Raw genomic sequence first — 22,513 nt, 5'->3', positions numbered from 1 at the left:
CCCGAGGAATCCCCACGAGGGGGAGGTGGGGGACAGGGGGCCACACAGCCCCCCCCCCCCCCCCAGGCCAAGGCACCTGAGTCGTCTCCAGCTGCCCGGCACCCACCCCGCTGCGGCGGGCCCGCAGGGGCACATTGTCCGCTGGCCTTTGCAAAGGGCGGGAGCCGGTGTAAGCATGTGGGAGGGCCTGTCGGGTTGGCCGCCCTGCCTTCTTGCGCTCGAGCCCTCATCCAGTTACCGAGAAGCAGATCTCTCTCAGGAACGCCGTGTTTGGGTTTTCAGGCCTTTTGAGGTCTAGGACTAACCCTGTTTTCTTCTTCACGAGTCTCCATCCCAAACCTCAGTAACTTGAGGTGCGGTGTAGAAGCGGTGGGGCAGACACAGATTATGACTGACCCGGAGACCAGCTCTATGTGCAAAGGGCCCCTGGAGGCGTGTAAGTGATCTCGCCCTTCAGCGGAGCGCCATTTGGAAAGCTGCCAAATAACACGCTGCAGAGTGACGTCAGACGGTTCCCTAGAGATCCGAGCAGATGCCCGATTTAGTTCTGCTAGTCTGTGACCACCCCCAACTAGAGTTGTCTCTCATGATGGGAGTACTTATAGTCTATACAGTGGTTAAAGGCAGGTCTTAACAGTCAGACGGATCTTGACATTAAACGGAAGCTGTGGGACCATGGGCAGGCGTGCGACCCTACTTGTCTTAAGTTTCTCCTCTCTTATGCGTAAAATGGAAGTAATATCGAACTCCAGGCTGATATGAAGATTAAATGATGTTGTACCTCTGTGTACGTGCCCGGCACAGTGCTTGACACATATTTAAATGCTGGACACATGGTAACTATTGTTTTCATAATCTGGTGACGTTCACAAAGAAAACTAAGATTAGAATATATGCTTGGATCAGCACCCATCTGGCACCTCCACTAGAAGATAATGTAAAAGGCGTGCCCTTCTGACAAAAGCAGGTGCCATGGATCAGTTTAAAGGGCAGCATATTAAAGATGCCTTTTAGTAGTGAGCCTTTCAGAGTCCCTGTTTGGATTTCCACACTGCATTAGGCGGTGGAAGAGTGGAGAAACCGCTGTGATTTGAGCCAGCTTATAGTATAGACAAGACAACCAAATGAGTGAGCCTGGTAATTTCTCTGACTCCACAGACTGAAGGGGACCGTCACCTCGGCTCCAGCGTTTCGGATGGTGGCGGTGGTGTGGCTTTCATTAGCATCATTTAAGGGTGTTTTCCGGAAAGCCTCGAGTCTTCAGTAGAGCCGCAGACCTTGCTTTGGTCAAGTGCAGGGCGTTGCCACGTGTGTGTCCAGCAGGGTAGAGTCCTGTTGGTCATGTCTGACCAGGTGGGTGCAGATCATGGCTCCCGTTGGGTCAGACCCCAGCTGCCTGCTGGCTAGGTGAACAACAGCTTTGCACAAAGCAGCCTCAGCGACTTACACTCGGATTGCTTTGCTACAACAGAAATCTTTACTCTTAGAACCACACAGCTCAACGAATGTTCAGTTATGACGTGTGCCCTTAAATTCTCCTACCTTCTCACGACCATTTCTTTTGAAAGAATGCTATCAGGGTGCCAACGGCGGCATCAGATAAGCTTCCCCGGTAAGAAATTGAGAAGCCTCCCTGGCAATACACTGACTCTCCTCTGAGGCCTCAGCTTCTGATTCTTTGCAGAGAGAAAACAGTTATCACCCTGGACTCCTACACCTATGGCCACTGCCATTCTATATGATCGACATTTTTAGATTGGAATTTAAATGAGGATACGACAGAAAGAGGAATTGCAGCTGTTACGGGAATGAAGAAATCCAGCCGAAGTCACTAAAGTCAAAACTCCAAAGGGACCTAAGTAGGCCGTATCAAAATTTTCTGGAACCTGGAAACCAGCTTCATCTTGTATCTTATTTATGACTCTCCACCCAGCCTGGGATGTTTCTCTTTCTTTACATTCAGTCAAGGTACGATGGTTTTTGTGCGACCCTGCATCTGACTTTCATTAGAGTAACCGTCCTCGTCCAAGGTTGTTGGCTGAACTTCTTCCCAGGGACCTCAAGAGGGTGTGAGCTCCTGCAAGAGGTGCTTGCATTCTGCCATGGATTGCTTTCTCCGTGTTATTCGCGGAAAGGAAAACAAATGAAGGATTCGGATGACATTCCCTGTGTGTGCACTGCAGGTGTCGTGCTGTCGCGAACTTTGCGTTTATCCTGAGCTGATCCTCTTGGTGGACGTAAAGGGCACTTGGGTTTCTGACCGCGTGTTGCCGGGATGGGGGTGGGGTGAGGGGGCCAGCGTGCCGGCAGGCAGGCTGACGCGGGGACGGTTCTCCTTGGGTCTTAGGATTTGGAATGTGTGTTTGTCTCTGTTTTGCTGGCTTTCCCTTTGAACGTTCCTGGTTTTGTTTTTCTTTGGTGGATTACACGTGGACGGCATTAGGATAATTACAGACAGGAAACTTGGGTGGCGCGTTGCCCTCTGTTTTGAGTCAGGATTTTTGACTGGACGAGGAGTCTGAGCGAATAGAAAAAAGACGATTGCCTCAGTTTATGTAGAAACACTAGGAAGAAGTTGGAAAGTGGACTTTTCGTTCTGACAGAGTAAAAGAGAAAACAGGTGATCATGGGATGCCAGGGACTCTGGGGTGAGAAGATTGAATGTGATACAAAGAATTCAGCAGAGGGGAGTGGTGTGTTCTAAGGAAGGCCTGGCAGCGGTGGGGTTTGTGGCGGAAGCCTCGTCCCGCCAAGGGAGTCGCTTACAGGCTGGGGGTGTTTACTGCCAGCTCAGCATCTCACACCAGCAGTCTGGCCCAAACCCTCCGGAGCTGCCAGAAACTTCTCAGAGTGCGCGGATCCTCAGCCCGGGCTGTGGACTGGGGCCTGCTTCCCATGCCCTTTCACCTCTTCGGATGCCGGCTGTGTGCGCCCAGGGTAGTTTGCGATCTGAAGATGAACATCAGGACCTCTTTGCTGCCGTGACCATGACAGAAAGGCCAGGGCGAATGCACTCTGCCTGACTCCTTCCATCCTGTCCCTGGGGCAGGCTCTGTGCTTCTCACTGAAGAAGGCTTTCGCTTCTGTCAACTGCGCATAAATCATTCTCAAAGCTACAGATATGTTTGATTCGCATCCTACTTTAAGGCATTGCCCGATTCCAGTGGGGGATTGGCAGTGAGGGGCAAGCGATCCTAGCGCTTCCTTTTTTCCTCCTCTTTTCCCCTCCCTCCCCAGCCCCCAACCTTTTATTTTCCCCAGTCAAGAGGAGCCAGTAATATTGCTGGGAGAAAAAATCGTGTTTTGACTTGTAAACCGAGCAGCTTAGCTCAGAAAGGCACGAAAAGGGAATAAAAAAGCAGAGGTCTTTCTTGGTCCAGAGTTGCTTTTTGGTCCGAGACTTGTCAGTTGAGGAACGATTATTTTCCTTTTCGCTTTAGTTTGGTCTAGCCCAGCGGTCAGCAAACTTTGGCCTTCTGGGCCGTACCTGGTCCGCCGCCTGTTTTTGTTTGGCCCACAAAGCAAAGAATGGTTTTCACATTTTTTTCGTGAGTGGGGTAAGAATTAAAAGAAGAATAATATTTTGTGACACAAGAAAATTCTATGAAACTCAAATTTCATTGTCCATTTAAATAAAGCCACATCCATTCATTTACGTGTTGTCTGTGGCTGCCTTCCTGCTACAAGGGCAGAGGGGAGTGGCTGCGACAGAACGTGTGGCCATCAAAGGCTGACGTAGTAACTGTCCGGTTCTTTACAGGGAAAATTTGCCAAGCCCTGCTCTAGGCACTTAACCTGAACCTGTCCTACTTTTCAGAGTATCGTCAGTCGTCTCTCGATTCCTGATTGGTTTAAAGAGAGTGCAAAAGTACAAACACTGCTGTGTCGTGTCCCTTCCATCAGCCGGGGATTTGGGAATTGGGTGACTCTTCCCTGTGGGAGGTGGGGAGGAAGCAGGAAGTATCTTCCGAAATGTTAAACCAAACAGCATTTTCACCCCTTTCCAGAAATCTACGGAATGGGGCGTCTGTGTTGGTTTAGGGAGAGAAGGGAGTGTTGGTTCCAAACTGCACCCTATTGACTGTTCTTAGAGCCTCTTTCTGACGGAAACTCAAATCAGGATCACTTTTCACCAGTTGACACCTTAATTTTGTGACTTTTTAGTCCTTGTCAGGATTTGCTTTGCCCAAGTTAAGAATCAAAATTATCTTCCCAGATGTTCGACTTCCCAAACATTTCACTTCGTAGGTGTGGAATGACCTATTTACACCTGGGCAAATTGAGGCCAAGAAAAGTAAGCGAGTTCACGTCTGGGAGTTCAGCGCAGTGGGGACGATGCCTGGTTAGCATTCCAGAGTCCGCCCCCAAGGGCTGCCCTTCACCCTCCCGGGGGTGAATTGAATGGCATGGCATCCCGTAGGATTTTCCCTTTTCTTCAGATCCCCAGTTATTTTTGACTCTGCGAAGGATTTACGTTTCCTCACTTGGAAACGTCTGAAAAAGAGAAAGGTGCCCCTTTTTTTCATTCCTGCCCGTGTGAAAGTAGGAGAGGAGGGGGAGGGCTTGGGGCAGGCGGAAAGGGAGCTCTCTGAAGCTGGAGAGAACTCAAGCAAGCCTCGGCCAGCCGAGTCAGCATTCTCCCCCGCAGCTGGTCCTCCTTAGGGAGACTCCCGTTAAACAGCTCGGCTTTCTGCTCTGCTTTCCTGCGCTGAGCCCTGCCAGCTGACACGGCAAAGCTTAAACCCACACCTCGGAAACGGTCTCTCATTACTCCCTGTCTTCTCACTCCTCTGTCTCGCCCACCACCCTGCAATTACCCTTTCCCACATTAAGATCCCAATAAAATATATTGATTCCTCTAATCCAGTTGCATCCATTTTGTCCCACAAAGTGCTAGCCAAGCTGTTTGCAGGACTGAATAGTTGCGTAGCGTGTCATTAGGGGAGCACATGTAGAGCCTGGTTTCATCGTAAAAAGATGACATTTCTCCAGGGTTGTACCCCTGCCAAGTCAAAGCAGCAATGATCATTCCTTCCACTCTGCTTGCCTCCTTGCTTTTCTCAACCCGTAGCTTCTCCTGAGCCCGGCTGATGGATTTGGGTATTTTATTTCAGCTGTAATGACCTACGGTATCACAACCAAAAACCTCGTGTTAGTAAATCCCTGAATGGAAAACTGCCTGAATCATGGAGGTGGTCAGGATCCAGTGTTTTAATGTATAAATAAAAAATAAGCTAATTATACCCAAATACCAAAGGCTGGGTGGCTTAAACAATAGAAATGAATTCTCTCACAGTCCTGGAGGCTAAAATTCCAAGGTCAAGGGGCCGTCAGGGTTGGTTCCTGGTGAGACCTGTCTTCTGGCTTCTCTCCGTGTCCTCCCGTGGAGAGAAAGAGCTCGGGTGTCTCCTCCTCTTCTCAGGACACCAGTCCTGTTGGATTAGGGCCCCACCCCTATGACCTCATTTAACCTTAATTACCTCCCTAAAGGTCCTATCTCCAGATATAATCACTGGGGGTTATGGCCTCCACATAAGGATTTGGGGGGGACACGTTTCAGTCTGTAACGATGGTCTAAGTGTGAGAAACTGTCTTAACCTTAGGGCAGAGATTAAATGCCAGAACCAAGAGGGCAATGCTTGGAGCAGGGTGTTAGAAGCCAAGATGATAATTTAAAAAAAATTTTTTTTCCGGGTCACAGACATTTGAGAATCCAAAGGTATGATCAGACAACAGAACGTTGCACATACGCTTAGAATTTTGTATATTAACTACAGGAGCCCCCAGTTCTCCAGAACAATTAAGTATTCCAAGCTAGCAGGCTGATTCTCTCTAAGTCATTCTTTTGCCGCTGCTGAGATGGCATCTCTTCAGATTCAGACGCAGGCTTTAGCTTGACTGAACGGGGTTCTGCTGAGGACGGGCCTGTGATCTCACTGCCCCCACCGAAAACACGTCGACCTTCTAGGAGGGGAGAGTGTGCTACGCTGGCCGCGTTGACGGTGGTTGACTTGGCAAGGAAGGGGTGAGGGGAGCTGCAACCGGGACCCAGTGGATAGAAGTCCTCTCCCAGTAAAGCACAGGAGGAGCCATTCCACACTCTCGGTGGCATAGCAGCCTGTGTGTATTTACACCGGACCCTGTGTGGATGGCACGGGGAACTCTGGCCCCCACTGAGTGACTTAACAGACAAGGGCGACAGTGGAAATGGGTGATTTCACGACTTGGTAGGACCATCAAGGTACGGTAGGGCACGGGGTCTGATTTTCTCGGCTTTCACTTGAGCTGGGTTTGATCTCCAGGAAATAGTTTCTGAATCTGTGATGCTCCTGTCTGCGATCTTTCCTGCTGGGTCTGAGTGAGAATTCATCACGGAGGTGTTGCACCAGATCTCCTAGAGTGATGGGCTCCTGAACGGTGGTGCCTGTTTTCTCTCATTTTTCGTCTGTGCCGGTAGTGCTGGGTAACCCGTCTGTAGAGATTAAATCTGAATTTTAGGGTCCCCAGCCATCATCGTTCACAAAGTTAGCCTCAGCATTCGCGAGTTGGACAGAATTCCTCCGATCTGTGATTCAAACTGGAGTTCAGGAAGCGTCCTTAACAGGTCGCTGAAACCATCAGTTTTCATAGGGACTGGGATAGAGGTATGCGCTAAACTGCCAGAATATCAAGGGGGCCAAATAAATGTCCCTGATCGTGCCCATCCTCCGGTTTCCTATCAGACCCCGCTTACCTGGTGCCGTAGCGTTCCTTCTGCTTGGTGATCTTTACCCTTAAGACTCGGCAGACCGTTAGCTCAAGACGTTTACATTGGCCCCTTCTCTGCCCCACCCCCTCTTCTTCTAAATCTCTCTGTGTGCGGTTCATCCCCGTTGGCCAGGCCAGGCTGGCTTGCCGTAGCCTCGGCCAAACCACAGACATGTAACGAAGCAGGCGCTGTGCCGCGCTCGCCCTGGAGAGCTGAGGCCGCGCGGGCGGGTGAGAGCTTTGCCGGTGCCTGAGCAGAACGTCGGTCTCTCTGCGTGGCCTTGGTTCATTTTCAAAACCGAACATCACACGGTTGCTCCGCTTCACCCTGACTCCTCCACGGTCTCGTCTTCTTTTTCTTCCGTTTTAAATCACTTTTCCTCTTTAGCCTCTTGAACGCGTGGGCCTGCGGCCAATGATTCGGCCTACGTGCCCGGCAGTTCCGCCACGTCTGGTGCCCTCGAGAGAAGCGCCATTGGCGTTTAACTGCAAACCACAGCTTTTTCAGGTCATGGACCGACTGTAACCACTGGAGCAGCTAATGAACCCCAGCTCTTCGAAGCTGACTTTCCATTGACCAGAAGTTTCCTCCAGGACGGCGCTTTCCAGTAGAAACAGGGTGCAAGTCACATATATAATATTCAATTTCCTAGCAGACACATGTAAAAAAAGGAAAACAGGTGGAATTAATTACACTAACATGATCTAGTTAATCCGGTATGTCTAAAACATTATCATGGAAGTACGTAGTATAAAGTTATTAATAAGATGCAGCGCATTCTTTGGTCACACTAAGTGTGCAATCGCCCCGCACGTCTCAGTTTGCGCTGGCTGCGTTTCAGATGCTCAGTGTGTATCTGTACGTGGCCGGTGGCTACCATGTTACACACACCTACGAGGTGACCACCTGGTAACCAAAGGGGCAGGAGGGTCACTCGCCGAAGGGGCCGGAAAGGGAGCATCGCCAACCAGATGCCTCGTTAGGGGCCATCGCCGTGGCTGTGAATGAGCTCCGGGGAGGCCCTGGGCTGGCTGTCACCCGAGCGGCTCGCCTCCAGGAAAATGCCTGGAGGAGAAAGCGTCAAAGACAGTGAAGGGGGGCATCTCTTTGGAACTTTGGATTGAGGGGAGTCCGAGATGTGTTCCCTTGTTTTCAGAGGCACCGACCTAGGCCTCAGCCAGGACAGGTTGTCACCTCTGTCGTTTGGTCCCAGAACTCAGCATCTTCCTGTTGTTAAGAGTTCAGCACCCACGACCGCACTTCTGTGGCAAACGAGTGCCGAAGCCCAGGCCAGACTCAAGAGGAAACACGTGTGATGTTGAACCAGATGGAAGTGCCCGCCCCCGGTCAACCATCTTCTACCTACAAACTTGGCAGCGTCGTGCGGTTTGGCCCGTTACCTTCCATCCTAGATGGTGAGCAGGGAAAGCTGTATCCTAACTCTAAGTGCTGGCCTCCCAGGGAAGCTGGGGATGTTTTCAAAACTAAAGCAAAGATCAGGATGTCCACTCCCAGCCCTCCGGGCAGCCTCCCCAAGAGGACAGAGTAGTTTGGAGTCTCTTTACGTATTGAGTTCCGACGGGCTGGTCCTGGACCAAGCTCCGTGTCCTCCTTTCCGGTCCCCTGAAGTAGAGCAGTTTGGGTTTGGGGGCTGCAGAGCCGTCCAGGGGGCATCACCTAAGGCCCTCGCGTTAGTGAGATGCTCCTTTTGTCTTGAGCCGCAGCCGTGCCGGCCCCGGGGCCCTGGAGCCCACGCGTCGCACGCGCACGCCTTGGCTGTCGGGTTGCCTCCACCCTGGGCCTGACTTGTGCTGACTCACCACCACTCGCCGCTGCCTGCTTAACCGCCTGGCCTAGGCGGCCGACTACCAGCCCCGGCCAGGGGGAACGCATCAGGGGTCGTGTGTTGGTGACTCCTGGCCCGCCCGACGTTTGTAGGTTTCATGGGATAGAGTCGCCCTCGTTGGTTCAGCGACGGGCACTGCAAGCCTCCCAGGTCTGACTCCGGCTTCTTTTTACGAGCAGCTGGGAATTCACTTTCTGGAAATTGGGTCCACTGTGTGGTCAGAGGGCCTCCTGCCGTCCTGGGGCGTGTTTCCGTTCAGACGGCAGTGATACCAAGGTGGAGAGCAGGAAGGCCTACGGCGTCTGCTGGGGCCGTAACGTCAGGCTCCCGATGCCGTAAACTTTACCTGGGAGCGAAAAATGATTCCAAAAGAAAACAAAAACAAAACCAAAAACAACGGCGCAGCTCTTATAAGCAGCCTGTCGTATGGCGGGTATTTCTCGGAGGAGAAAGAAAATAAGGTTTCAGAGCTCTGAAACCTGAAAGTAGTAAAGGAGCCACAAAGTGGTAAATAAGCAGAGAGATGTGTTTGCCGCTTCGCCAGGCACGTATGTTCTGGACCAGAGGGATGCCGGCTCGGTGTTCGGGTCTGCCTCCCTGGGGCCGTGCTGGGCTGGGGAGAACTAAGGAATTTTCCTGTGCATCACGAGGCCGGCCCGCCCTTCCCATCCGCTAGCCCACACCCTTGGCCCTCTGACTCCCTTGGCCCCTTGAGCCCTGCGGGGAGACGTCTGGGAGGGGCGGCCGAGAGCTCCCCGCGTGCTGGCGCTGTTCCCAGGGGGAGGGCGCGCCCCGCCCCGTGCACCGCGCCGGGCCTGCCCAGACACAGACAGGGAGCGCCCCGTTGGGCCGCCCTCCCCCGCCACGGTCCTCCTTCTTGCCCCACAGAGGAGATGGGCGCGCCCAGGTACCCCGGTGCTGGGAAGTGGGCAAAGGGGACAGCAGGCGGGTCAGCTGGCTCGCTTACAGCCCGAGACGGAGGGCTCAGAAGTTTACTGAAGGAACGCCACGAGGTCACCACGCACTTCCACTCCCACTCAACAAGAAGAAGGAGCCGGAGAAGCGACAGGCGTAACTTAGGAAAGAAAAAATAAGTATCTAAAGGTGCAAAGTATTCTAACGGAGCGGAATTCCAGGGAGGGTGAACCCTTCCTGGGACAGAAAGAATGCTCGGCTGCTTCCATCTGAGGGGCCCGACGGGAGGCAGAGGGTCAACCCGCCAGAGATGAGGATAAGGAGAAAACAGCTGGACTTCGTACAAACTTTCAAAGGCTACTTGCGAACTGGCTACAAGGAGACTTAGTCACAGAGCAAGTACGTCCCCACCCACCCTTAATTCTTTCCCCCGGGGCCTTCCCTGAGAGCACACAGTGGACGTGAGCCAATGACCGAGGGCAGGGCAGAAAGATGGGACAGACGCCCCTTCCCCATCTGGGGTGCACGGGGCACTCACCGAGTAGCCGGAAGCGGCACAGCACAGGGGAAGCTAAGAGCAGGGCAGGAGCGTGGAGGAGACGGCCTACAAGGCACAGGGCCCTTCTCTGAGTGCACGGAGGTGGCCACCACCAGCTAAGAGAACTCGGTGGCCCTGCAAGCTGGCAGCTGGGCTGTAAAGCGTGGAGAGATCTCTGGGCTCTTACCGTGGTCGCGTCCCAAGCCCCATAGGAAGGACAGCCTCGATCCTGCCCCCAAGACGTTTGGAACCAACTTTAACCGACGTGACAACAAAACCCGGACCTAGCTCTACCGCACATGAGACCGACTCAGCCCTCAGGCCTGGCAGCCTGACAGAGGAAGGGGCACGGCGTTCTCTAGGTGTCCCTGTTGCCATCCACTTAAACACAGCATATAATAAGCAGTTATGAGACCCGTGAAGAAATGGGAAAATATCGCTGGCAGAAAAATAGTCAATAGAAGCAGACCAACAGATGACTCTGTTGCTGGAATTAGCAGACAAGGATTGTCAAATATATTTTTTTAAAGATTGATTGATTGATTGATTTTTGGCCGCATCGGGTCTTGGTTGCGGGCCTCTCTCTAGTTGTGGCATGCAGGGTTTTGTTTGTTTTCTCTTCTCTGGTTGAGGTGCACGAGCTCAGTGGCTGTGGCGCACGGGCTCAGTTGCCCCGCGGCATGGGGGATCTTAGTTCCCTGACCAGGGATTGAACCTGCGTCCCCTGCATTGGAAGGCGGATTCTTTACCACTGGACCACCAGGGAAGTCCCTGTCAAGTATTTCTGATAGGTATTTTTAAGGATCTGGTAGAAAAGGTGGATTACATTCTTGAATAGACAGAGAATTTAAGCAGAGATCTAAAAGTTCTACAAAGAGAAAGTTTATCAGTTCCCACTGAAGTGAGGATTCTTTGGGAATAAACTACCAGTCATTCTTAGAGAACAGCTGTGTAGCACTTCCAAATCGTAACCCCTTCTCTGAGTTTATGCATTCCTGCTTTCACAAGCCAGGAATTCAAGTCTGCCCGCCGTGTACAGTAGACACTGTATGAGGGGCACAGTCCTACCCCTCAGGGAGGGGTAGTCCAGCAAAGGGATGCACGGACATAACCGCTTAAAGGCAGAATGCTCTAATGGAGCTAGAGATGAGTTCAAGAAGACATAAAAGAGCATGTGATTTCTCCTGGCGAGGAGGATCACAGAAAGCCTCGTAGAAAACTGGGTGTTTGGTGTGGGCCTTGATTTCAAAATGCAGAGCTGGGGGGAGGCCCGTGGAGGCAGGTCGGGTCTATGTGCATGCCTGTCAAATGCCGTGATGATGCCAGGGCTCCAGAATCTTCCGCAGACACAGATCATTGCACAGTGGCGAGGAGAGCAGCTCCTCGCTGCAGGCCTGTGCTTCTGAAAAGACATGAGGTGAGCCCGCCGGCCACGCGAGGCGGGATCCGAGGGGACTAGGAATTAGGAGCAGAGACTAGGGGGTGAGCGCCGTGCTGATCTGCGTCCTACACGGCGGGGCCGTGTTTCTGGATTTGGTCCGAGAATTAAGTCACCCCTTACTCTGAGTCCTCTCGTGTCTGTGGTCTGTGCTTCCGATTTCACGTTTCATTTGTATCTTTTGCCCTCTTCGTTCTGGACAGTCATTGTCAAGTGTCCATACAGCTGATGCCACCCTGTAAATGTCAGCTCGGTGGATGTTTGCCGCATTGACAGAGAGCTTGACCCCGAGCAGAGTTGACAGGACTCGAACTCGGAGAGCCTGGCTACAGCAGGTATCCGTGCTCCGTCATACGCTATGCTCACGATGGCTCACGGACCGTCTGCAGCAGCGGAACGTAGAGTTGTGATGCGATTGTCTCAGCAGCGAGGACCTAACGAAGGTTTGGGGAAGCGCGGGGTCGGGCTTCTGATGATATTCAGTGTGTACTGGAAGGAGGGGAAACTCTGTTGACGGGGGGTGGGGGTGGGGGTGGGAAGCCTTTCACAGGGCTTCAGCCCAGAGGTCGTTAGGCTCTGAACCAGAGCAAAAGCAGGAGAAACGTAAAGGAGGAAAAGATGGACAGGCCGGTAGTATTAGGCTGTCCAAGAAGTCCATTCAGGTCTTTCCATAAGATGTTACGGAAAATCCTGAACGAACTCTTTGGCCAGCCCAGTGATACAGTGGGGAGTAGGAGGATGGAGGTGCTCAAGGAGGGAGGTGAAGGAAAAGGCATTGAAGACGCATCGGAGGTTTGGGTCGGACGACGGGGAAAAGAGTCATACTTCTAGCGGAAACGGGAAATGAGAAGTTTAAGAGATTAAGGGGTAGGAGGAGATGGGGAAATGGGGAAATAAATACACTGCAGAGAAAATGCCTTAATTTACCTTCTCCCCTGTCGAGCACGTTAGAAACATCCCTCGACAAGGGATGTTTTTGTCGTCTTGTTTGTATGTGACTCAGTCTCTCGTGTGCTTATTCAGACCCTTTTCATCTTCTATTCCAAGGGTGGGTGAAAACGAGGAGGTGTCATTGTTCTTATGATAACCGTCCCAGAGTGAAAACTTGTACACCATTCAAAGTAAATTGTGTAAAATGGTGTAAATGCTCAAGAGAACATTTCTCTTCCACATCAGTTACCCGCTGGTGCTTGTCGTGTGGACTTACAAACAGATTGGATTATAAAAGAATATTAAGTTCTCTGCGTTCTGTTTTTCTTATGTCCGAGTAAATTTAGACCTAGGTTGTTGCTGCCCAGCCCTCTTTTCTCCACCTGAGATCTATGTGAGAAACACATTCAAAGGGAAACAGAAGGAAGAGAGCAAAACCCAGCTTAGAGTGAGCAGAGATTCTTTGTGCTACATGACAGCCCTCCGGAGCTCGGGCGGGGCCTGACTCCACTTTGTCTGTTCCTTTTGGCGCTGTGTTTAAGCTGCTTTCCTTCCCCCCACCCCGCCCCCCCCCTCCCGCCCCCGCTGTCTTGATTGGCCAGGCAAGGACTCCACGGTCCTCTGACTCACTAGCTGGTAGCTTTTTTGAACTCTTCTAAAGACTTTCTGTTCTTACACCTTAAACAGCCATGTTTCAGGAGGGACAGGGTCCACCCAGCCTTTTCTGTCCCACGGCTCTTGATTCTTCAAAAACTCAGCTCAGGACTTCCGTGGCGGTCCAGCGGTTAGAACTTCGCACTCCCCCTGCAGGGGGCCTGGTTCGATCCCTGATGGGGGAACTAAGATCCCATATGCCACGAGGCAACTGAGTCCACGTGTCGCAACTACTGAGCCCACGTGCCACAACTAGAGAGAAGCCCGTGCGCCACAACGAAAGATCCCGAGTACCACAACTAAGGCCCGATGCAGCCATAAATAAATAAATAAATAAATAAATAAATAAATAAATAAATAAATAAATACTTAAAAAAAAAAAAAAAAAAAAAAAAAAACAAAAAACCCAAACACTCATCTAGATGGTTCCTTCTGCCTCTTCCTTCCTTTTTTTGTTTTTTTTTTTGGCCACGCCGCGAGGCTTGAGGGATCTTAGTTCCCCGACCAGGGTTTGAACCCGTGCCCTCGGCATTGGAAGCGCCGAGTCCTACAACGGAAGATCCCGAGTACCACAACTAAGGCCCGATGCAGCCATAAGTAAATAAATAAATAAATAAATAAATAAATACTTAAAAAAACAAAAAACAAAAAACCCAAACACTCATCTAGATGGTTCCTTCTGCCTCTTCCTTCCTTTTTTTTTTTTTTTTGGCCACGCCGCGAGGCTTGAGGGATCTTAGTTCCCCGACCAGGGTTTGAACCCGTGCCCTCGGCATTGGAAGCGCCGAGTCCTAACCACTGGACTGCCAGGGAATTCCCTTCTGCCTCTTCCTGATTCCAGCACCAATATCTCCTCTCCTCGCTCCACTCAAAGTCTACCCGTCAGAACATCGAATCCAAAAGAATGAGCTCTTAAGCGTCAGTTAGGGGAATTTTGCTGCTGTGATAAAATTTGTTTAATATATTTCACAACTACCCCCAAGAGTAAAATGACCATAAAGGGTTTGGGATTTTTTTTAAATCATAAAACCACAAGGACAAAGACTAGAAGGGAGAGACAGTAGCCACAGCATCTGGGCGAGCTGGAATCAGAATGTCAGGTGTGAACTGACTTATCAGCTCGAAGGTGAGTCCTAAGCCAACAGTGGGACAGCTGTGCAGCACCTGTTTGTATCCCAGGACCCTTAAAAAGCTTGCTGATTTGGTGACATCAGGTATCTTTAGAGGGGGAAGAGGTGAAACTAAAAACAGGAGGACTGGTTGGAAATTTACGTAAGAAACGCTCAGACTCTCAGATCCCCTCCTCCTAGGAAGGCTACGGCCGTTCCCCTAGTCGACAGAAGACTGGAAACTCTGGAGAGAATAGAACAGGGCTGTCTGCACTCGTGGGCTCCTGGCACAGTGAAGGCTTAGATTTTGAGCCAGTATTGAGTGAAACTTCGCATATTGAATGTTGAGACCCCCAGGACCTTCCCCAGCTCAGCTCTCAGAACACAGGTCTTGTTCCCTCCAGGCAGGAGGGTGGGAGATTCATCTCTAGGAAATCTGAGCAGCCCCAGAGAAGAAACTTACACGTATCAGTCCCATTGCATCTCCCTATACTGACACCGTCACTGACAAGTCCTACCTGTGTACACAGAGCTTCCAAAGAACTTATGAGGGTCCCAGTCTTACAGATGAGCAAACAGCCAAGGGTCGTCAGAGATCCGAGAAGGTCCATAACACAGAAGTCTCACCAATACAAACAGAAAAAGACAAACTTGGAGCTAGAAACTAGGCAAAGAGATTGTAAACCTGCCCCTCCGAATGAATGAGTGAATGAACGTCTCAGAGTTAAAAGAAGAGGTTGTGTCCTTGAGAGAAAGACCGATATGGCGTTTTCAAAAGTACCCTTGGAAATGAAAAATGGTAGCAGAAATGGAGGCAATGGAAGATAAAATTGAGGCCACTGCCCAAAAATAGAGTTTATGTGTGTGTGTGTGTGTGTGTGTGTGTGTGTGTGTGTGTGTGTGTGTGGTGCTGGAAAATAATAAGAGAAAATCAGAATATCAACCTCAAAATCTATCATCTAAATAACTGACAGTCTAGAAGAGAGCACTGAAAAATGAAGAGGAGAAAACCATCAAAGAAATAATCAGAGAAAATTTCCCAGAGCTGAACGGCCTGAGCGTCTAGATTTAAAGGGCCAAGGAAGGTATCCAACTCAATGAGTAAACACAGCCCACACCAAGCCCTGTCATTAATGATACTTCATAACACCGGGGAAGATGCTAAACGTTTCCAGAAAGGAAACAAAGAAACAGGTCACACTCTAGGGACAAGGAATCAGAATGGCAACAGGAGAGGCTAGGCAATGGAGCAATGCTTTTGCATTCTGAAAGGATATTATTTTCAGCTAAGGATTCAATGCCTGGCCAAAATCTCACACGTAAAATAGCATAATGACATTTTATAATGTGTCAGATCTTATAAAGTTTGCTTCCCAAGCACCCTTCTCCAGGAGCCTACTGGAAGAGGTACTTCACTAAAACAAGAATGTAAACCAACAAAGAGGAGGCCTGAGGTTCCAACTTAAGAGCCTCCAGAGGGTGGGGTGTGGTCCCGGATGCTGAGGGCAGACAGCTGGGGACAGGGGGCCGCATGGGGGTGCTCTTGAAGGAAGCACACAAACCGTTACCCATGGTTACCCTAGAAGTCAAAGTGGGAGGGCAGAAAAGGGGCGTTTTTCCTTTTTCCCTTTATATTTTTACATAATGTTTGAGTCTTGACTAGAGCATATATTACTTGTCTAATTTTTCTTTTAAGAAAGAAAATATGCCCCCTCCAATGGACATGCTTAACCCTTCAGTCATGAGGACAGAATTTTCCTTTTGTTCAGGACCTGCAAAGGAATTTCTCTAGGTCAGGGGTCCCCAACCCCTGGGGCCGAGGACCGGCACTGTTAGGAACTGTTAGGAACCCGGCCGCACAGCAGGAGGTGAGCGGCAGGTGAGCCAGCAAAGCTTCACCGGCCGCTCCCCATCGCTCGTATTACTTCCTGAACCATGCCCCGGCCCTGCCCCGAGTCCGTGGAAAAATTCAAATCCTGTAGCCAGCCTTGCCCAGTAATTAGGCTGGAACTTTCTTATTACAGGAGAAAGTCTGTGAGTTGGGAGCGGAGGTCTTTGGGGCCAGGAGGAACTGAGCCTCTGAGAAGATAAACACCCCTCCCCCGTCTCAGCGTTGGGCTTTCCGTCAATGCAGAGCCAAGGAAGGGTTTCTTTGGGGTTGGTGGACTGCGGAGTCCTCTTTGTTCATAGGAGTTTTCTCTGCCCCGAGGCCTCGAATACCCGTAATTAATCTCTGTGCAAGGACAGGCTTCTTGTGTATTTGACCGGCTGGAAATTGTTTGTTTGCCAGAGATCTTATCTTGACCCAGAAGAGCTGATAGGGTGGTAGGATCGTAAAACCAGAATTGATCTTTCCTGCTCAGTATGTGTTCTCTACAATATGGGGCTGGGGGGAGGTGATATTTTAGCCCAGGACAAATGTGAGATTTAATATATGTCACAGGTGGGGGGAGACGAGGCGGATTGTCATTTAATAACGGCCACATTTCATAGTAATAAAGTCGGGCTCACTCTGTAGTGTGGTCTCATCCCCATGCTTTCTTTGCTCTTTCTCAATGTATTTGGATTAATCCCTGCAGAGCAACAAGCCAAATGTCCAAACCACCCACTTTCCTATTCCCAGCAAATAAATCAGACGGAGGCCAGCTGAAATCTGGGCCAAGCACTTAGATGACTTGTGTGTCTGATTTTTGTTCCATGATATGAAACTCAAAATAAATCTAAAGGGAGAAGTTTCCCAGATGCCAGCTCATTCACGGAAAACATCTTAAGCCTCTTCAGCACACACGTGAAGCTGATGAGCAAACTCACCGTGGACGCAGACGCGAGGGTTTAGAGACAATTCCCACGGAATTACTAAAGTCTTACTAAAGTCCCGTGTTCAGTTTGAGGCTCTAAAACGGAACACGGAATTTCTGAAGAACTTTTTAGGGTCCGGAAGGAAGAAATAGAAATGAGGAAAGGCTTGGGAAATGGGACCTTTGAAAAAAGGTTGTAGGAGATGGAATTTGAGCTTTGAAAATAATGTGCGAACAAAAAGAAACTTGTGATACCAAGTACGGACGGTCCAAGAGGAGATTGGTACGAACGGTAGAGGAGGAGGCATTTCGTTCAGATGTTAAGAATAAACGTTCTGGCTGTGAAACTTGTCAAACACAAAAATCAATAGCCAAGCGACTGTGGGAGAGCGACCGAGGCTGTGTCAGGCTCTCTGAATATACGGACCAGGCTTCTCGATATAAAGACGTACAGACAGATGTTTAACGACAGTCTCTCCCAGGTACCACAAGTCTGATATTCCAAGCAGTTGGCAGAGAGATGAAACCATTCAGCACACATGTGGCCCCTCTGCTTGGCCACGGCACCTAAAGTGGGTTCACTTACCGGAAGAGCAGCACGTGCTCTTAAGAAGCAGGACCGGGTCCCAGGATGGGGTGAACCCGATAAAGAGGGGGGCGGGCAGTGAGAAGTGATAGGCCTAAGCGGCTCTAGAAAGGATCAGTCTTTTTCCGGCCCTGGTTATCAGGTGTGGAAAAATTTAGAAAAGGGAGGGGAAATACCTAGAGAACACATCTAGAAATAAAGATACAGTGATTCTAAGAATGGAGGCTATTTATAGGGATGGGAAATGGGTTTGTGTGATTAGATCAATCTGAGAATTACCTTGTCTCTATGATACACCTTTCTGTTAAGGAGATAGAACATCTTCCTTGACCAGATAAAGCTAGTGCCTTCTTTTTCCTTTAATTTAAATTTCATATTTATTATATATTGGCGTACAGTGGATTTACAATGTTGTTCTTGTTATAGCTGTAAGGCAACTTGATCCCGTGTATGTCTAACACGTATATCTTTTCTTTTTCCTATTCTTTTCCCACATAGGTTATTACAGAGTGTTGAGTAGAGCTCCCTGTGTAGTCCCTTCCTTTTATGAAAGAACATCACCAAATTACAAGGAAGTTTAAATCACTCTTTGCGTTGCTGGCAAACCCAGGACTAACCCCCAAGCTTTTCTCCTTCTGGCCGGTCTGTATGCTGGAGCACAGCCATCCTGCCCTCATTATGGGAACTTTCTTTCTCGCCGTGGCTTCTGTCTTGACTGCTAACCTTTCTCTCCTGTCCCGCAGCTGGGATGAGAGCAGCTCCATCAGCAGCGGGCTCAGTGATGCCTCTGACAACCTCAGCTCGGAAGAGTTCAATGCCAGCTCCTCACTCAACTCCCTGCCCACCACGCCGACGGCATCTCGCAGGAACTCGACGATAGTGGTACGTGGGAGTGCGGAGGCCTAGGCCGCCTTCTGCAAGAGAACCACGGGGCAGACCGGGCCGCGCCGGTGCGCGGGGTGGCACGTCCGCTCACCTGCCCCGTGGGATCGGTTCCCACGTGCCCTTGGCCAAGTCCTTCTTGAGCTGGTGGAAAGAAATCCCTAGCTGCCGGGCAGTCACCGAAGGCGTGAGCTGCTGTCCTGGCGGGCGGGCCTCTATCAGGCGCCCACGCCAGTTCAGAGGGATGCCCGTACGTGCTGTCCCACCTGGAGAGGAAGAGAAGCCCGGGATCTGTGTGCTGCCCTCTCTGGCGGCCTGGAGGTGCAGGCGGAAGGCTGGCTCACGGTCTGCTCTGGAAGAGTCAGGCCCCCCGGCAGCCAGAGCCCCCCCCCCCTCCACCCAGTCCTCCCTTCCCCACCTGAGCGTCCGCTCTGCCTTCTCGTCTCCAGCTGCGCACGGACTCCGAGAAGCGCTCGCTGGCAGAGAGCGCGCTGAACTGGTTCAGTGAGTCGGAGGAAAAGGCCCCCAGAAAGCTGGAGTACGACAGCGGCAGCCTGAAGATGGAGCCCGGGGCGGCCAAGTGGCGGCGAGAGCGGCCCGAGAGCTGCGACGACCCGTCCAAGGTTGGGGAACTGAAGAAGCCCGTCACCCTGGGGCACCCCGGGTCGCTGAAGAAGGGCAAGACTCCGCCGGTGGCCATCACCTCCCCCATCACTCACACGGCCCAGAGCGCCCTCAAGGTCGCAGGTGAGCCGAGTGACAAGGGACCGGGGGGCCCAGGGCCCAGTCCTGCTTCCCTGGCTCCCTCACGGCCGTTGACCCTCGGGAGACGGCCAGCCCGCACGCTGCTTCCACGTGCTGTGTCCACCCCGGTCTCCAGGCCATCCCGAGTCAGGGAAGACGGGCGGTACGGTGTCCGTCGTGCCGACGTGGGCACACAAATGCCGCGTGCTGAAAGCCTAGGCCCAGGTGTAGAGGAGGGGGGAGCCTGGCCTGACCCGCCTCACACCGTCCAGCGGTTCCCTCTCCTCTCCTGGGACGCGCGGGCGATGCACTTGTCTTCCTGAGGGCTTGTTGGCCATCCCAGGGAGGTCCTGACACAGCGTCCGGATCATGCCGCTCCCAGAGTGGCCCCTTGGTGACCCACGGCCTCGGCCAGGCCCCCTCTGGTCCCTAACCGCCGGCAGACACAGCTGAGTCCCGTCCCTTTGCTTCCCCCACCTTCCCTCCCTGGACCAGTGTTAGACGTCACTCCTTCTTGATCATCTTTGTGATCGTCTCTCGGTGGGTTCAACCAAAATGGGACACCCTACCCTGGGGGCGGCAAACAACAAAGAACGAAACAGTCAATCGGAGGCCGGTCCCGCCCGGAGTCCCCTCCCGTCTGGCGAGAAGGGTCCTCAGCCTGCGGGGCTCCCGCCCGCCCGCCCGCAGTTAGACCCTAAAGCCCCACGGCGCCCCTCCTCCCGGGGCCGGAGGCGCCGGCCTCAGCACTCGCTCCTGTCCGCCCTCCGCAGGCAAACCCGAGGGCAAGGCCGCCGACAAGGGCAAGCTGGCGGTGAAGAGCGCCGGCCTGCAGCGCTCCTCCTCGGACGCCGGCCGCGACCGCCTGGGTGACGCCAAGAAGCCTCCCTCGGGCATCGCGCGCCCATCCGCGTCGGGGTCCTTCGGCTACAAGAAGCCCCCTCCCGCCACAGGCACGGCCACCGTCGTGCAGACCGGGGGCTCGGCCACGCTCGGCAAGGTCCAGAAGTCCTCGGGCATCCCCGTCAAGCCGGCGAACGGACGCAAGACCAGCCTGGACGTGCCCAGCAGCGCGGAGCCCGGCTTCCTGGCTCCGGGCGCCCGTTCCAACATCCAGTACCGCAGCCTGCCCCGACCGGCCAAGTCCAGCTCCATGAGCGTGACCGGCGGGCGGGCCGGCCCCCGGCCCGTGAGCAGCATCGACCCCAGTCTGCTGAGCACCAGGCAGGGCAGCCTGACGCCCTCCAGGCTGAAGGAGCCCTCCAAGGGGGCCGGCGGGCGGGCCGCCCCAGCCCCCGTCAACCAGACGGACCGGGAGAAGGAGAAGGCCAAGGCCAAGGCCGTGGCCCTGGACCCAGACAGCGTGTCCCTGAAGAGCATGGGCTCCCCGGAGAGCACGCCCAAGGGCCAAGCGAGCCACCCCCCGGCCCCCAAGTTGGCAGAGCTGCCGCCAACCCCCCTCAGGTACCCAGGCCGGGCGCTTCCTCCTGCCTGCCCGCCCGGCATCCTCCCGGGGTCCTGGCGCTCCTTCGACGGGGCGGCCCGTCCCCTGCTGCCCCTGGGCCTCCCCCCTGTTCCCCGGGCGCCGGGCGCCTCTTCCGTCTTTCGGAGCTGTTCTCAGTGCCCCCCGACGTGCTCTGAGCCTCTCCGAGCTCTCGCCTGGGAGGTTTTGCTGTTTTATTTTCTCACACACGCATCCACTTGTGCGTAAACCCACCCTTGTCTCCCTTATGCATGTGCTGCCCCCTCGTTAAGACTTGATGGCGCCCAGGTCAGATTTCCTCCCCCGTATTTCCCAATGGCATTGAGAGAAGCCCCCCGTGCTTTGCAAAGAGCCCGAAAGCGAGGAGACAGGACCAGGGTTTGGCTGAGATCCCACCTGCCTGTTGTTTCTCTAACTCCGTGATCCTACATGTCCTGTTTTATCGTCACTTCTCTCAGGGCCACGGCTAAGAGCTTTGTCAAGCCGCCCTCCCTAGCCAATCTGGACAAGGTCAACTCCAACAGCCTGGATCTCCCTGCGTCCGCTGACGCCCATGCGCCGAAGGTCCCAGATCTGCACGCTCCGGGCCCGGCCGCCGGGGGCCCCGCCCCTTCCTGCTTCAGCCCCAGCCCAGCCCCCATCCTCAACATCAACTCCGCCAGCTTCTCCCAGGGCCTGGAGCTCATGAGCAGCTTCGGCGTCCCCAGAGAGACCCGCATGTACCCCAAGCTCTCAGGCCTGCACAGGAGCATGGAGTCCCTCCAGATGCCCATGAGCCTGCCCGGCGCCTTCCCCAGCAGCGCCCCCGTCCCCGCGGCCCCCGTGCCCCCCGCCGCCCCCGCAGAGGAGGACACCGAAGAGCTGAGCTGGAGCGGAAGCCCCAGGACCGGGCAGCTGGACAGGTAGGTGGGCGGGGCCGAGCCCGATGAGCCCGCCCCTGCCTCCGGCCCCCCGCGCCCCCCGCCGCCCCCGCAGAGGAGGACACCGAAGAGCTGAGCTGGAGCGGAAGCCCCAGGACCGGGCAGCTGGACAGGTAGGTGGGCGGGGCCGAGCCCGATGAGCCCGCCCCTGCCTCCGGCCGTGTTTGACTGCCGCTCTGCGTCCTTCAACGCTCGGCGTGCACGTTAGGTAACCGCCTCTGCTTCTCAGCAACGCTTGCGGAACAGGAGTTCGTGTCTGTGTTGCAATTCTGATTCTCACCTGCTCCGTGAGGAACCAGTACCCAGACGATCAGTGACTTCCCCAAGCCCTCGTGACTGGTTTAGCCTGCCGTCCGGAGCTTCTGCTTTCTAATCATTGGCCCCGGATCATCCCTATCATGTCACATCCTGGTTTTCATCTACCCCAGTATGATCTTTGAAAAGCTCATCAGAGGGAATTCCCTGGCGGTCCAGTGGTTAGGACTCCACGCTTTCACTGCCCAGGGCCCGGGGGTTCAATCCCTGGTTGCCGGGGAGCGGTGCCGGGGAGCGGGGGCGGGGGGGGGGAAGCTAATCAGAGAAAAACATCAAACGTCTCAGATAAATTTCTCAAATTGTGAGCCCAGAGGCGGCTGTGGCTGACCCCCCTTTGCCTATGGAGACGGTGGGGCTCACGGTCGGATGCCCTGGGTCCCGGTGCTGCATCCGTCAGACCTCTGGTCCCAAACTCGAGTTCCTAAGATGGACCCACGTGCTTCTCTTTTTTTCCTCCACAGTAATCAGCGGGATCGGAACACTCTTCCCAAGAAAGGGCTCAGGTAACCCTTACGTGTGTTTCTCTTTCCTACACCTGGGGCTCCCGGTCTGTATGAAAAACCGTAACTCGCCCCGTCCCGGGCTCCGGTCACGCATGCGGTGCCCC

General features: G+C 53.2%; 1 protein-coding gene across 1 annotated transcript in view; it reads left to right on the top strand.

Annotated features, from left to right (window-relative positions):
* NAV1 (neuron navigator 1) overlaps positions 1 to 22,513 on the top strand; it is a 150,290-nt gene that overhangs the window by 98,895 nt on the left and 28,882 nt on the right. The window contains exons 6-10 of the mRNA XM_024130562.3: positions 18,306 to 18,444; positions 18,894 to 19,191; positions 19,962 to 20,652; positions 21,130 to 21,573; positions 22,368 to 22,409. Coding sequence (XP_023986330.2) covers positions 18,306 to 18,444; positions 18,894 to 19,191; positions 19,962 to 20,652; positions 21,130 to 21,573; positions 22,368 to 22,409 — 1,614 coding nt within the window. The remainder of the gene's footprint in view (positions 1 to 18,305; positions 18,445 to 18,893; positions 19,192 to 19,961; positions 20,653 to 21,129; positions 21,574 to 22,367; positions 22,410 to 22,513) is intronic.

The sequence above is a fragment of the Physeter macrocephalus genome, chromosome 4, assembly GCF_002837175.3.
Source record: "Physeter macrocephalus isolate SW-GA chromosome 4, ASM283717v5, whole genome shotgun sequence".
Classification (NCBI taxonomy): Eukaryota; Metazoa; Chordata; class Mammalia; order Artiodactyla; family Physeteridae; genus Physeter; species Physeter macrocephalus.
The sequence above is the reverse complement of the archived record's forward strand: the minus strand, read 5'-3'. Positions and strand labels throughout refer to the sequence as shown.